The 13,955-nt window shown below is 34.0% G+C and overlaps 4 protein-coding genes across 6 annotated transcripts; 1 reads left to right on the top strand and 3 right to left on the bottom strand.

Moving 5' to 3' along the window:
- The first annotated feature begins 1,362 nt into the window (after positions 1-1,362).
- On the top strand, positions 1,363-3,318 carry LOC120261855 (rho GDP-dissociation inhibitor 1-like). Of its 3 annotated transcripts, none has more exons than XM_039269859.1 (6): positions 1,363-1,666; positions 1,759-1,825; positions 2,406-2,624; positions 2,720-2,844; positions 2,927-3,044; positions 3,153-3,318. In XM_039269859.1, exons 1-5 carry the CDS (start codon positions 1,424-1,426, stop codon positions 3,005-3,007), a joined length of 735 nt encoding a protein of 244 aa, XP_039125793.1. In that variant the 5' UTR covers positions 1,363-1,423; the 3' UTR covers positions 3,008-3,044; positions 3,153-3,318. The 3 variants fall into 3 exon arrangements, with proteins under 3 accessions (XP_039125793.1, XP_039125794.1, XP_039125792.1); XM_039269860.1 differs by having other exon boundaries at positions 3,121-3,318; XM_039269858.1 differs by having other exon boundaries at positions 2,927-3,318.
- A 453-nt stretch (positions 3,319-3,771) lies between these two features.
- Positions 3,772-5,561, bottom strand: LOC120261853 (FK506-binding protein 5-like). The gene is made up of 2 exons (XM_039269857.1): positions 4,624-5,561; positions 3,772-4,104 (listed from the first exon to the last, which is right to left on the bottom strand). The coding sequence occupies exons 1-2, from the start codon at positions 5,527-5,529 to the stop codon at positions 3,889-3,891; spliced, it is 1,122 nt and encodes a 373-aa protein (XP_039125791.1). The 5' UTR covers positions 5,530-5,561; the 3' UTR covers positions 3,772-3,888.
- A 743-nt stretch (positions 5,562-6,304) lies between these two features.
- Positions 6,305-7,334, bottom strand: LOC120260180. Its single transcript, XM_039267621.1, has 2 exons — positions 6,733-7,334; positions 6,305-6,503 (listed from the first exon to the last, which is right to left on the bottom strand). The coding sequence occupies exons 1-2, from the start codon at positions 7,332-7,334 to the stop codon at positions 6,305-6,307; spliced, it is 801 nt and encodes a 266-aa protein (XP_039123555.1).
- A 1,423-nt stretch (positions 7,335-8,757) lies between these two features.
- Positions 8,758-13,758, bottom strand: LOC120261399. Its single transcript, XM_039269282.1, has 8 exons — positions 13,340-13,758; positions 12,848-12,939; positions 12,040-12,734; positions 11,323-11,393; positions 10,742-10,831; positions 10,536-10,664; positions 10,272-10,367; positions 8,758-9,332 (listed from the first exon to the last, which is right to left on the bottom strand). The coding sequence occupies exons 1-8, from the start codon at positions 13,706-13,708 to the stop codon at positions 9,315-9,317; spliced, it is 1,560 nt and encodes a 519-aa protein (XP_039125216.1). The 5' UTR covers positions 13,709-13,758; the 3' UTR covers positions 8,758-9,314.
- Between the last annotated feature and the right edge of the window lie 197 nt (positions 13,759-13,955).

Below are 13,955 nucleotides of genomic sequence, written 5' to 3'. Positions count from 1 at the left end.
GAATCCCTGCTCTCATAAAAAATGAAAATGTATAACACTCCATGAGAGCTTTTTGGACACATGTCCTTAACCACAAGCCTAATCAAGTCTAGTGACTTTCCGGGGAAAAAAAATCCCTTTCCAAGAAATTTCTCATCTTTATAAACTATTTAATCAAAACATTTCATCATAACTAAGTGGCTAAATTAAAGATAACGCCACCAACCTAACACCCTAATTCAAACACAGCTTTGTTGAAAAAGTTCCAAATGACATGCTCAAGATCAACATTAACATCTCTTGATTAGATTTTGGGAGAATTTAGTACAATATATTTCTTAAGCATTGGTCAATGATGTCATTGATTAATCATAACCAAACAATTATTCAACAAAGAAAAAGTAGGCCCCAAATATTTCATCATTATCTAATGCCGTCTTGCCCATGAACAAAAGTGATTTTCAATTTTACCCCCATCATTTTGGTAATTACTCATCACTCCCATAGCTTTTAATGTTTGTATAGTATACACAACGATAAACTTAAAAAAAAAAAATACTAAACAAAATATTTCACAAATAAATTTTAAAATAAACATAAATATAATATTAATTGTTTCCTACTTTTCAAAACTTAAAAAAAAAACTCACTTCTAATGTGAAATTTTCAATCTCCTCTTCTTCTCCTAAAAATTAATTTATATATCTTACAAATGAAAAAAAAAAATAAAACATTACATCATCCTTCATTCGAAAAAATCTAAACAAATTTAATTACAATTTTTATATGTGATTAACAATAGGATTTATAATACATTAAAATTATTTATAAAAATATAAAATAAATACAATTTCTAAAGTACAATTCCTTTAGCCAATATTCTCACTCTTATACAACATGTATGCATGCAATTATTAGTATTTTTTTTAAAAATAAAATCTAGGTTTTTTATATTTTAAAAAAAATTATAAAAAAAAGAAAAATAAACCAAAGAGCTCATAGTTCAGTAATATTAATCTCATTAAAAAAAATAATATTTTAAGAGGTATCACGTTTGAGTTTTGTTAAATACAACAATTTTAATGGATCTATAGATGTTTGGGTGTTGTCTTTGAATCTTTTGTCGCCGGATAAAAAAACGTGACCGGCTTCCAAAAAAATAAAAAAATAAAAAAATAAATAAAGCCGGACCAAATGGCCCCACGAATTGAGATGGAATACATCTAACCCGTTTTTGGCGCAATCCCTCGTCCAACGGCCTAACCCCCCTAAAAAAACAACAGAAACGTTCTTATCCACGCGTCATCACGTCATTGGCTATCAGACCTCTTCTCGCTCTCATTCATCATCCTTTCCTTCATGACTCTTATTATGGAAATCATCACCTCCTCTCTTCTCTCTCTCTGCCTCCTAACCAAAGACATCATCTTTGCCTTCGTTTTCGATGGAGACCTTGGAGAAGCCGGCACCCGGCGAGACCAGCGTCGCGCCTCCACCGCTGCAACATCACGAAGGAGAAGACGCTGACGACGCTGAGAAGCTATCTCGTAAGTTTAGCACCACATCTTTGTGTTCCACCGAGAACAATGACGATGATGAGCCTGAAGATGATGAAGAGGATGATAAGAATCTCCAGGTCCCTCTTGGCCCTCAGGTTCCTCTCAAGGAACAGCTAGAGATGGATAAGGTTTGGCTGTTGGTATTCTTGTTGTTGTTGTTGTTGTTGATCTTCTTCTTTTGAATCAATTTGGGTTTGATGAGATTGATTGGATTTTTTAGGATGATGAGAGCTTGAGGAGGTGGAAGGAACAGTTGCTTGGGAGTGTTGATCTCTCTGATGTTGGAGGTAATTTTTCATTTTATTTTATTTTTTCTTGTGATTCTCTGTTTTTTTTTTCTTGGTTTGATTTGGATTTGTTTTGATTTTTTGTACATGAATGTTCTGGTTTATCTAAAAGAGAAATTTGGGATGTTAATTTGCAGCTTGAATATATCAATCCTGACAGAGACAATTGTTTTACATTGTTCAGGAATGCTCTGGTCAATCTAATTTACAATCATGAAATGCTTAATCAATTCAGCAATTTTTTCTTAAAAAAAAAATCAGAATTGTTTTCATTTCTGTTTATCCATTTTTTGGGTGGTCCTAATGGCTCAGAATGTTTTATGAAGTAAGTGATCTTATAGTCCTGCATTGTTTGATTAAAGGAATGATTATCTAATCATCTGATAGTCCCAACTATGAATGTTTAAATGATTCAGAAGAAGATGTCTGTTCACTGATTTAATTTATGCTACATTGTTTCTCCATTTAGTAAGACCAATTGCATCATGTTAATGTTGGTGTTTGATGATAATAGTTGGGAATTTTTAAAATTACCAAAGAACTAAAGGATGTTTGTTTGTTCATTGAATAAAAACTGCAGATGTTGCTGAGCCAGAAGTGAAGATTCAAAGCCTTACAATTGTAACTCCTAATCGCCCTGATCTTGTTCTGCCAATCCCTTTTGTGCCAAATGCCAAGGGATATGCATTCTGTCTTAAAGACGGAAGCCGTTACCGTCTCAAATTCTCCTTCACCGTTACCAACAACATTGTTTCAGGGCTTCGATACACTAATACTGTATGGAAGACTGGAGTTAGAGGTACAAAAAGCATACTTGTTTTTCCATAGTTTGCATTCAATTAGCCATGTATGTGAATACCAATTTACTGAAAATTTTGTTTTCATCTTGTCCAGTTGAGAACACCAAGGTAATGCTTGGAACATTCAGTCCTCAAAAAGAACCTTACATATATGAACTGGAAGAAGAGACTACACCTTCTGGTATATTTGCAAGAGGGTCCTACTCTGCCAAAACAAAGGTAGACAATTAATGTCCTAAGAATACATGTTAGTTTCCAAATATTTTAGATGAGTATTCATGTTCCCTTCTTTTTTTTTCAGTTTGTAGATGATGATGGTAAGTGCTATTTAGACATCAGCTACTTCTTTGAAATCAGAAAGGATTGGCCTACACCTTCTTGAGCAATTCTGGACACACAACTACTTATTGAATGAACAGGTTGTGAAGCCAAATGTTGTCCCATTTAATTGTTTTCTAACAAACCTGCTAATAAATTTCTCTCCATCAATTTTAGGTGAGTGAACTTTTACTAATTATTCTCTGTAGGACAATGATCCTTCAAGAAGAAGTCCGACAAGAGTTTCATGTGTACCGAACAACTATTGTTGCAAGCTGAGATCTTGTTATCTAGATAGATGATTCTTGTGTAATTGTTTGAATACTTTTATCAATTATGTTTTCTTGGTTTTCCATATATTCATTACCTTTGTTATATTCTTGTGCTGAGTCCAGGGTGCCGTGTTTGTTTTAATTTTTTCTTGTGCATAACTTCATGATTTAAATTTAAATCTATCTGATTTGTAAGAACTTATTTATTTCAACCATTGATAGCTTCAAGGATGTCTATCCCCTGCATTGTCTATTTTCTGAATTGCTTGTCTTGGACACTGCATGCCGTGGAGATTTAGGATGGGCATGGCTGTACTCTGCTTTGTCGAAGCCCTTCATAGTTTATAAAATGTTCTTTCAGGCTAAAAAAAAAAACTTGCCATATTCATACTGCGTGATGTGTTGATAGCATTCAAATGGAGAAAAGAATGAAGATAAATAATGAAGAATGTGAAAAATGAGAAAAATCAAAACAAGGCCAATGAAATAGAAAACATGATCATACTGAAGTATTATTATTATTATTATTATTATTATTCTAAATCACATCTATAAACATACACCGTAAGCAATTTTCAGAACAAATACCAAAAACCTTATGAAAGTACTCTAGAGTCTGCAGTAGTTTTACACTTGTTTATATATACTAAACATTAGCATTCAACATGAAGCTTCACTTGACTCCAATTACAGACTTTAAGAACAGGAGCATATCATTAACTTCCTTAAGTTTAGGGGAATCCTTAACATTAGCAGGGGGCTCCACTCCAGCAAATATATATAAAGCAGTCAATTCCTCAACACAGGACATGCTCAAAGCCCCTTGGTATCCCATAATTGTTCGTAATGCATAAATCTCCTCCCATATCTTCTCTTCATTAAACTTACCCTACATTGGATTTACCAATATCACATAAATCACATACACAACAAAGATATAAAAGATACATGATTTGTTGCAAGTTTGTTGTACTGCGGATCAGTGTTATATTAGATTGTTACTTTATATAGTCATATATCCTAATTGAATGCAGAATGGCATGAGGCTATGAGCTTTTAAAATCTTTAGATCTTGTTACTGGATTTGGATTATAGTAGTCTTGAAAGTTTGATGACACACTAAATTCAGTGTTTGTACTATGCATTAATCTAAACTAAAATGAGTTGGAAGTGAAATCCTCTTTGCATTTCACTTACAGTTCCAATCGTCTCTGACTACACTATCACAAAAATAAGAATAACAGAATCCTAGTAACAGGGGTACTAATTTGGGAATTGAATTGAACTTCTCTCTTAATGAACTACAACTATTTCTCTCTGCATTCAAGAGTCAAGAATGCTAAAAGAAAATAAACAAGGAAAGGAAAAATAAAAGTAATAATAATAATATGCAAATTAAATTACAAACCTCATCTTTGTCCATAGCTTCTGTCTGATCAACAGACAAAACTGTCACAAGCTCTGTGGAAATCTGAATTTCAGAATCTGCAGTTTCTGATGACTGATCCTCCACAGCAGAAGCATACTCTGAGCTCTCCTTATCAACCGGAGCAACTGAAATCTGAGAAGTTGGCAATGTTTTCTCAGTCTCAGGAGCATTCAAGAACTCATCTTTTTCAATTTTCAGCTCCTTAAATATGACAATTACTTCTCCATTAGCATTCTCAACCATAGATGCATACTCCATCACGCTCAATTCATCTTCTTCCTTCCCATTATTCATTGCTGAATTCTCACCATTTTCATCCTTTTCACTAACAATTGGTAATGGATTCTCAATCTGAACAGCTGCATCAGCCAAACCCTCTCCATCTCCACTCTTCTCCCCCAACTCCACTTGTTCTGATTTCTTCTCCTCATCCATCAACACAACCACCTCCCCTTTCTCATTCTCAATCAGAGATTCACGCTCCACATCCATCAATGACCTCTCTTCTCCTCCTCCTCCTCCTCTCACATCATCATCATCGTCATCATCATCATCATCCATTCTACCCTTCTCCTTAACTACACACACATACACCATATCCAAAGGCTCAACCCCTACTTCACTCTCCACTGGTTCTTCATCGGAAGGGATTGGCAGCATCGAAGTCATGACTCTCTCGGTTGCAGCAAAGGCCGCCAAGTAGACACACACAGGGACGGCACACACGAGGCCGACGGTGGAGAGGACGAGTAGCGGAGGGACAACAAGTGGCGCCGTCGTCACCGCAGCTCCAGCGACGGCCAGTTTCTTCCCGATCCTCCAGCCACGGCAAAGCAAGCCAAGCTTGGGCACGCTTCTCTCCGGCGAACTTGAGGCCTCCTCCATTCTCAAGGGCTTCTTCTTGAAGAACAACGATAATCGATGAAGGAGAGAGAGAGAGAGAGAGAGAGTGATCGGTGCGGGTTCTTTCGCTTTATGTGCGGGAGAGACACGCGTTGGAGAGTGCTGAGCGCTTGAAAACGAACAAGATACGTGGCCGTTGTTCGTTAATGTGACTCTCTTCGGACGCGCGAATGTTGCCATCTTGCATTTCATGATACTTAATTTATATATATATATATATATAACATTGTTTTAGTTTTAATGAATTAAATTATATATATAATTATTTTGTTATTTATTATTGTTTTGTTCTGATTTATTTATTTTTTTAATATATATATAGGTTTATATAACATTTATGTTTTCATTTATGTTTAATATATTTTTCGTTTTTATATAAAATTAAGTGTGAGATATAATAATATGTATAGAATAAAAACTTTAAAAATAATATTTACGAATATTAACAATTATATATATATATATATATATATATATATATATATATATATGTATGTATGTATGGATGTATTTAAATGTTAATTTAATTTATTATATATACCACTTTTTTAGCATCTTGTCTTAAAGCTTACATTTCACTTATAAGACTAACATTTTTAAAAAATATTTAATATAGATAATAATTTAAATATTTCAGAATTTCAGTGAAGCAAAAGATGAAAAATCCATAATTTAAAATGCAATAACTTTATTTTATTTTATTATTAAAAATAATATTATGGGATATCACCTGCAAAATATATAACATTGCATAACTTTATGGGATACGATTAGCCCTGGGAATATATTTTCGTCCCCAAACATGCCTTCCATTTATCACGAATTTTACCACCCGCTCTCCATTAAGTAAAATATCGATCAATGCATCGTTTGTGAATATAATTCTTCCATACATTGGTGCTACTCCAATGGGAGTACGCTCCATCATAACTCTTTCAACACATTCTCCCAATCTCCTGCAAAATATATAAACAAATAAATCATCAATACATTATTTTTTATTTTTTGACAATAGGTGTCAAGTACCCTTTATTTAAGAGTTTATCAAGAAACATGCAAATATTACGATATACTAGTTATAATGATTGAATTATCGGCTTCCTAAAGACTTATTAATTGGGTTAGGTATCGATACATTATATATACAATAAAAAAATATCAAAATTTTGAACAATAACTACTTACTCATTGAAGTAAGCCATGATCTCCTCCCTCCTTAGAGCAAATCCTCTAGAAAAGGTGATAAATAATGATCTGTGGTCCTCCAACGAAGGTGTAACTCGAGAGTTGTATTGTCTACCCAGCTCCTCTGGTATAGCTGGTGACCTCAACCCTTGATGTTGAGAAAAACTTAATGTCCTTTCATAATTGAGCAACATTTGATTCAATTCATCATTGAAAATGAGTGTACCAACTCCATCAAGAATGTATGTTAATCCTCTCACTATCACATCACTATGACAGGAAAAGAACCGCAAATCAATAGGTTCATTAGCAAAGTTGGCAGTGAGTGGTATAGCTATTAACTCATCATTATCGGAGGATGATGATGAGCCTGGACGAATAACATTGAGAATCGCCTCTGCCTCCAAAACAAAGTCTAGCAATAGAATATGAGCAGTAATGTCTTTGACACAGTAAATAACATCGATACTCATAAACTCTAACATCATCCATAAAGCGACGATGTTGCGGGCCACATTAGCAAGACGACCAAGCCCCAGTATTTTCTCGTAAAGCCTCCTGTCCATCTTGTGATAATTCAGAATTTCAAGGATGGAAGCCATTTTTGTTATTCAAATAATGAGGGGATGGTGTGAGGTATCATGGAGGCTTTAACTTTGTTATATAGTGTTCTGAGAAGCGTATCTTTTAGGAGAAGGGACGCCACTTTTAATCTATATATGCTTCTCTTCATTGGAACGTCCCTTCGTTTGAGCATTGTTTTGCATGGCAATATTATTAATTCTCATCCTCAGTCAAGATCCATTCTGGAAGGGAAAGGAAACTATTCACTTTGCATCTCTTCATTGTGACTTTTCTTCATGTCTATATTGGCGCAACCACAACCTCATCACAAGTAGGATGAATGCATGCATGGATCGACGCCAGAGTATGTATATATACATATATTATCAATTTACTTACTTTAAAAACTGTAATAAAAACATGCATCATGCATACATATATATATATATATTAATTTCAGCCAACTCGGCGGTGAGCGCGGTGAGCGCGGCTCTCCCATATGTTTGTCCCTGGGTTCTGATGCTTGTCGCTTTTCTAAAAATAAATAAATAAATATATATATATATATATATATTAATTTCAATACACCAAGGTTATGGTTTAAATATAGTCCTTTTAAATTAAAAAGAGTTGAATTTAAATTTTTTTATGTTTAATAAAAATAAAATTTTATCTAAATATAAAATCATAAAATTGAACTCAAATAAATATAACAATTATTAATAATAATTGTTGATTGATGAAGTTATTACAATTTATAAATTAATTTTAATAAAAAAAATCCTGTTGATTAAAAAATTTTACAAACTTAAAACTAATTTAAAATATAGTTAGTTGAATCAGTTATTTTTTATATGTATATAATATCTTAATAATTTAACTTATTTATTAGAATATAAAAATCACAAACGACCTCTTAATTTATTGGTATCGAATATTTTGTGTGGTTACGTTCTGCATCTGTGTATGTTTTGTACTAAGTTTTTGACTTCAAGGACTTCATTTAAGAATATATTTTTATATGATATATGGTAGTGGAATTGGTTTAATATTAATTGTTAATTACTTTTAAAAATACTGCCATCAAGTTTGATAAGCAAGCCCCCTAACAACGCACGTGATTACCGGCCACATATCGGACCAATAAATAACAGGGAAATTTAATGGCACATAAAATGTTTGAACTAATCATTAAGAGATACACAATTTATTTAATAAAAATTAACATTTAAAAATTTTATAAAGAAAATCACTCAAAATAATAAGAGAAATATATTTATGAGGTAATTTGCTTGAATTTGTGGATGCAATCCGACCAAACAAAAAATTGCAAAACAATCATGCAAATAAAAGTCTTTCATAATTGCAATGAACCTAAATTTTATTTTAATTTTATTTCAGACAAAAAAGTATTGTATCTTTGATGCATTAAAACAAAACCAAATCCATAGAAATGACCCAAAAAAAAAAAAACCATAGATTAATTACCATAAAATCCTAATGTTAACACAATTTTACAAGATCAAATGCTCCAAAAGCATCAATGTGGTTCTTCTTAATTTACATTCTTCACATATTTTACATTACAAATTAGAGGTACAAGAACAAATTCAGCAGCAGATACACCACAATATCAACAAGCCAATATTGCTCATGTAGATAGATCCTCATAATTGTAGCAGCCCCCAAAACCCAGGAAATCACTGGCTAACACCAGATGAATCAATCCTTATCTGCAGTTCCAATCTTGCCTAACAAATATGATGAACAACATGGCATCCTTCTCTCCATCTAAGTCATGCAAAGGGTTGTATTATGTTACATTGAAAACTGGAGAACACTTCTCAGGATCCAAGCAAAAAGGCGGAGTATTTTCAATCTGCAGCTTGACAGAGTCCTCCGATGACTTCGCCTTTTGCACAAACCAAAGCCATAGTTCCAAGTCAAATAATTCATTCACCAATAATCAGATTCATTGAAAGCTAATTGTCCGGTTGACCGAAATTTCATCATGACCATCACTGTCGAGATTGTTGCTGCAAGAAACACAACGGGACTATGAATTATTAGTAAATTTTCATTGATCTATGAAGTTGGTAGAGCATATATAGGCTTTGAAAAACAATAAGATAATGGACTAGCTCTCCAATGCTGGCTTTAAAATTACATGAGAACAGTCTCACAAAGATCCATTTCCTTGTGCACGTTGTAATTGTCTCATAGTTACATGATACTTATGCTAGAGTTTGTTCATGTTAACTGGGACCCTTCATATTGTTATCCAAGAATTCAAAATCAGTTCTCGTGTGACAATGAATCATCAGATTTATACCAATAGGATAGACAAGGTAGAATTCATTTACATCATGCAACTCCAAAAACCAAACTAAAAGCAAACCTCATCCAGGCACCTGATTCAGACCCATGAGCTAATTACAAGACATTTGTTGAATTAGTCCATGAAATCATTAAGAAAAAGGAAGCTACTCCAAAATATTAGAATCTCATGGAAAAGCCTTCTTTTAGTCATAGCTTAACTTATAATTTTTAGCATAGAGGAAATAATGAATATATACTTCTATATTATTTAGAACTTTTGAAAGCTCACCTAGTTCATATTAAAATTTGAAGTAAAAAGGGTGGCAACTAGAAGCGTGCACACCATTATGTTTTTTCTAATTAAATTTTGTTAAATTATGACATCAAGCCCAATATTCTGTGAACATTGTCATCTAGCCAAAATTCATTACAAAAATATAATCACTGTCAAATAAAACAGCAAAACATATGATAAGTGAAGACTTATTGGAAGGAGGTTTGATCCCAAGAATATGCCATTAGGACAGGTAGTCAAATGTCTTAATAAAGGAGCAAAAAGAGACCTGGTGGTTTTGCAATGCTAATAGTCAACTTCTACGGCCACAAATAGCAAGATTATAGACTCATAAGTACAAAAAGGAAAAGGTTACACTTACATGTCCATCTGCTGAATTTCCATGTTTATGATTATACCTTGCAGTGCTACCAGCTAACTTAGACCTGTCCTTCTCAGTTGCCTCAGGAACTGAATTCTGCATCAAAATTTGAATATGATCATCTTCTGCAAAATGATTTTTCTTGCATTAACTAATTCGTTCATTGTATTAAGGTCTATTGTGGCCATCAAAACCAAACAATTATGACAAGCTTAACCAGAGGATAACTATTCTTTCATGGCATTGAGCATCTTTTCAACTTGCCTGTTCTGTTCTGTGAAGAGGCCCAATTCCATGAGAAGAATCTACCGTCGACTTGCTGTGCCCTTTGCTGCTCATGTTACTGCAATCCAAACTGGTAGGAGCCCAAGTGTACGCAACATACTTCCTCAACTGAATCAATGAATGGTCAGCACTTACAATTTGAATGAAAATTTGAACATTAAAAATAACCATTGCTAGAGGAAGACCTTATCCCAATTTCGTTGAGCACGACTCCGATTTTTTATATTTCGCATAGCACTATCCTCATAACGGAACTTCTTGAATCTGGCCTCAAACTACAGGATAAGCGAGTCAGTTATATTCAATGGTTTCATCTCACTGTAAATGGAAAATATAGGCGAGGAACACTTCTACCATGCAGACTGCAGAATACATTCTAGGTTTCAGTTCGAACTGTTCTAGTGTTAAAGTATGCTGTAAATTACAAATGATTAGTTGTTCTTGCTTGAGGTCAAAAGTATCTTGTTAATTACCAATGACATATTGTTATGCAATCCAATGATTTTCACATTATAGTATTGCAATTGAAAATTGACTAAAGCAGGTAATTCTATATCAGAAAAATTATTAATCGCTGCAGTTCTTTTTTAGGCGCCAATACTAAATTTTGATGAATCTAGTTGCTTTGTATCTTATTTGGGCCTAAACACCACAACGAATATGACCATTTTCTGGTCTAAAGATGTAGCAATTCTCCTATCTTTATGGTTGGATGATAAAATACCAGAGAAAGCTTGACCAAATGATCAAAAACACAATCACTTACTTGCAGCAATAAGTAAAGGAAAATAACAACACTAAATGAATATAGCCCGCCAACATCCGCGAGGAAAGTCACTGCAATTAAAAGGTATTTCGCAAATTACCAAATATGGCAGAGATCACATAGGTACACAAATGAAGAACAGCAAGCTCACAGATATTCAAAGAACAGTTTAAATTTAAATATTAAAACAGAACATTTATTTCTACAGATATATTACAAAATCATGTGAGTGCACTGACACAAGTATATCTGCATGCATGAGTGAATGTTTTCTTTCAGAAAGTCCAGGATATGAACGAATATTCTTCTTTGAGAACCAAGTACACCAAAACTAGGTACTATGGGTGCATGCCCTCTTTTCATCTTTTTCCTTAATATGAACTCATGGAAAACTCAACGAAGAGAAGAAGAAATTTTGGAGCATACTGTGGGAAAGTGGTATTTTCAGCAGGTGAAGGCATATTTGGAAGTCAGATTAAGTTGAGGAATCAATTCAGTAGTAAATATTTTAGCTTCAAATCAAAAACATAACCTATTCAAGGAACTAATTATAATATTATATTATTATATAAGCTGGATTGCATGTGATTGATGAAATAGCAGAGTTGATTTCAGAAAATAAAAAAACAAAGTAGAAAATGTGAGCTGTTGTACAAGTAAAAGCAGACATATCCAAGAATTAAAAATTAAATTGAGGATAATAGAAAAGATAATTACCAGGACCATTCACACTTTCTTTGTCAATCTCGACAATGTAATCAGCAAGGTATCTCATATACAGCGTAGTATTAACTATTCCACTTTTGGAACTTTGAAGAGAAGACATGAGATCGCTAGCCTCAGACAACGATGAACCAGGGACAAAGTCATAAAACAAAGGCTGAATGAGCTTTAAGTTATGCATATTATTATAGGCCCGTGGAAACAAATGAATTTTTAATATGTTCAAATCTGGACCTCTAAAGGTTTTCAATGTACCATTTGAACTTGATTCCAGTGTGCCTCTGACATAACTCATATGTCTATCATCACTATGATCCTTTGCAGTGAAGCTGAACTCAAAACCAACAGCAGTGGCAGGTTCATTTGGAAGGTCAACAAAATCCCATGAAACAAAGTGGTCTCTTCGAGGAACTTGACAATTATTGCACTTAAGGGATATAGTCGGCCCCCTGCTGGTATTATAGCAGTGATAATTTAGGTAAGTTGACAAAGGGAAAACTCTATAATCAATGAAGCCAGGAATTCCGGTTACTAAGGTATCAAGACCACGTAGATGAGAACAGCTCATACTAGAAATTGTAGTAATATTGAATTCCAAATCATTCACAAATTCAAGTAAATCTGGAGCATTAGCTGGTCTCATTCTATGCACCTCAATGCTTCTTTTTGTAATAAGAAGATAGAGTAACCTGTCATCAGATAACAGCCAAGTATGAAACATTTCTGGTAATATTGATTCAAAAATACTTCAACAACATTATTTCCAAACTAAGATCATAAAAAAATCCATATAAGTACTTACACAGTCAATAAGCCGGCGAAAAGAATCCAACTTGCTACAGAAAAAGTTCCACCCAGCTCAGTTTTCCTTTTTCTTACTACCGTGCCGTCATCCTACACCAATTATTAACAAAAAATGCTAGGTCACAATCTCCCAGTCAAGAGCAAAAGGGTGAGTTCAACAATAATAAAAGGCTATTTTTTATCATTAAGAATCCCATTGACCAGGTTGAATGGTGAGAATCTCATGAGCTATCAGAGAACAAGCATATATATATATATATATATATATATATATATATAGTATTACAGATGATGAAATCTTAAACAATTTAAAATCAACAAACAAAAGCAAAACAGTTCATGAAAGATTTATAGTGAGGCAAAAGGATAAAGACAGAAAGTCAGTTCCCAGGAAGCTCAAAATCACATTTTTGGGGAAAAGATAGAAAAATCAAATCAATAGGCAAATATAGCAAACAGTAGAAAGAATTAATTCACAAGAAAATCAAACCATCCAGTGCTTCGTAGCATAGAAGAAATCGAGGCGACTGATCCACCACCGAATCCGAAACCAGATGCTCTTCCCATCTTTCACCTTCACAAACCGAATTACCACACAGAACATCAACCACAACACCAGCGTCACCAGCGTGGCCTCAAGCAGCACCGCCTGCGACTGCGTGACCCGCTTGATGGAATCCAAAGGTAGCACAGTGCTCAAGAAGGTCGAAGTCGACTCCACGTTGGAGCTGATCCCCCATGTGCCAGCCGAAGCATTGAACAGCGCGCAGCTCCCATTGAGAAAGTACCTCCCGGGATCGCAAGCGCAAAGCGTGCCGTTGTAGAGGAACGCGTTGGCGGGGCAACCCTTCGTGGCCATTGCTGCTTCACCTCCACAGACCTCTCCGACTTCCCTTCACTTTCCTTTTATGATTTTATCTTTTAAATGAAAATAAAGGGTTTTTTTGCATATAGCCTAAAATAGTAAAAATAATAAAATTTTGATTTTATATAAGAAATGGAACTTTTCTTTATAAATAGTTTGAAATTTATAAAAAAATTAAAGAATAACTTCATACGGAAAAAGTTCTTTAAAGTTAAACCACCAGTGCTGGTTGTATGTGCAA

This window comes from Dioscorea cayenensis, chromosome 5 (assembly GCF_009730915.1).
Source record: "Dioscorea cayenensis subsp. rotundata cultivar TDr96_F1 chromosome 5, TDr96_F1_v2_PseudoChromosome.rev07_lg8_w22 25.fasta, whole genome shotgun sequence".
Taxonomy (NCBI): Eukaryota; Viridiplantae; Streptophyta; class Magnoliopsida; order Dioscoreales; family Dioscoreaceae; genus Dioscorea; species Dioscorea cayenensis.
Note: the sequence above shows the minus strand (reverse complement) of the source record. Positions and strands in the feature narration are given on the sequence as shown.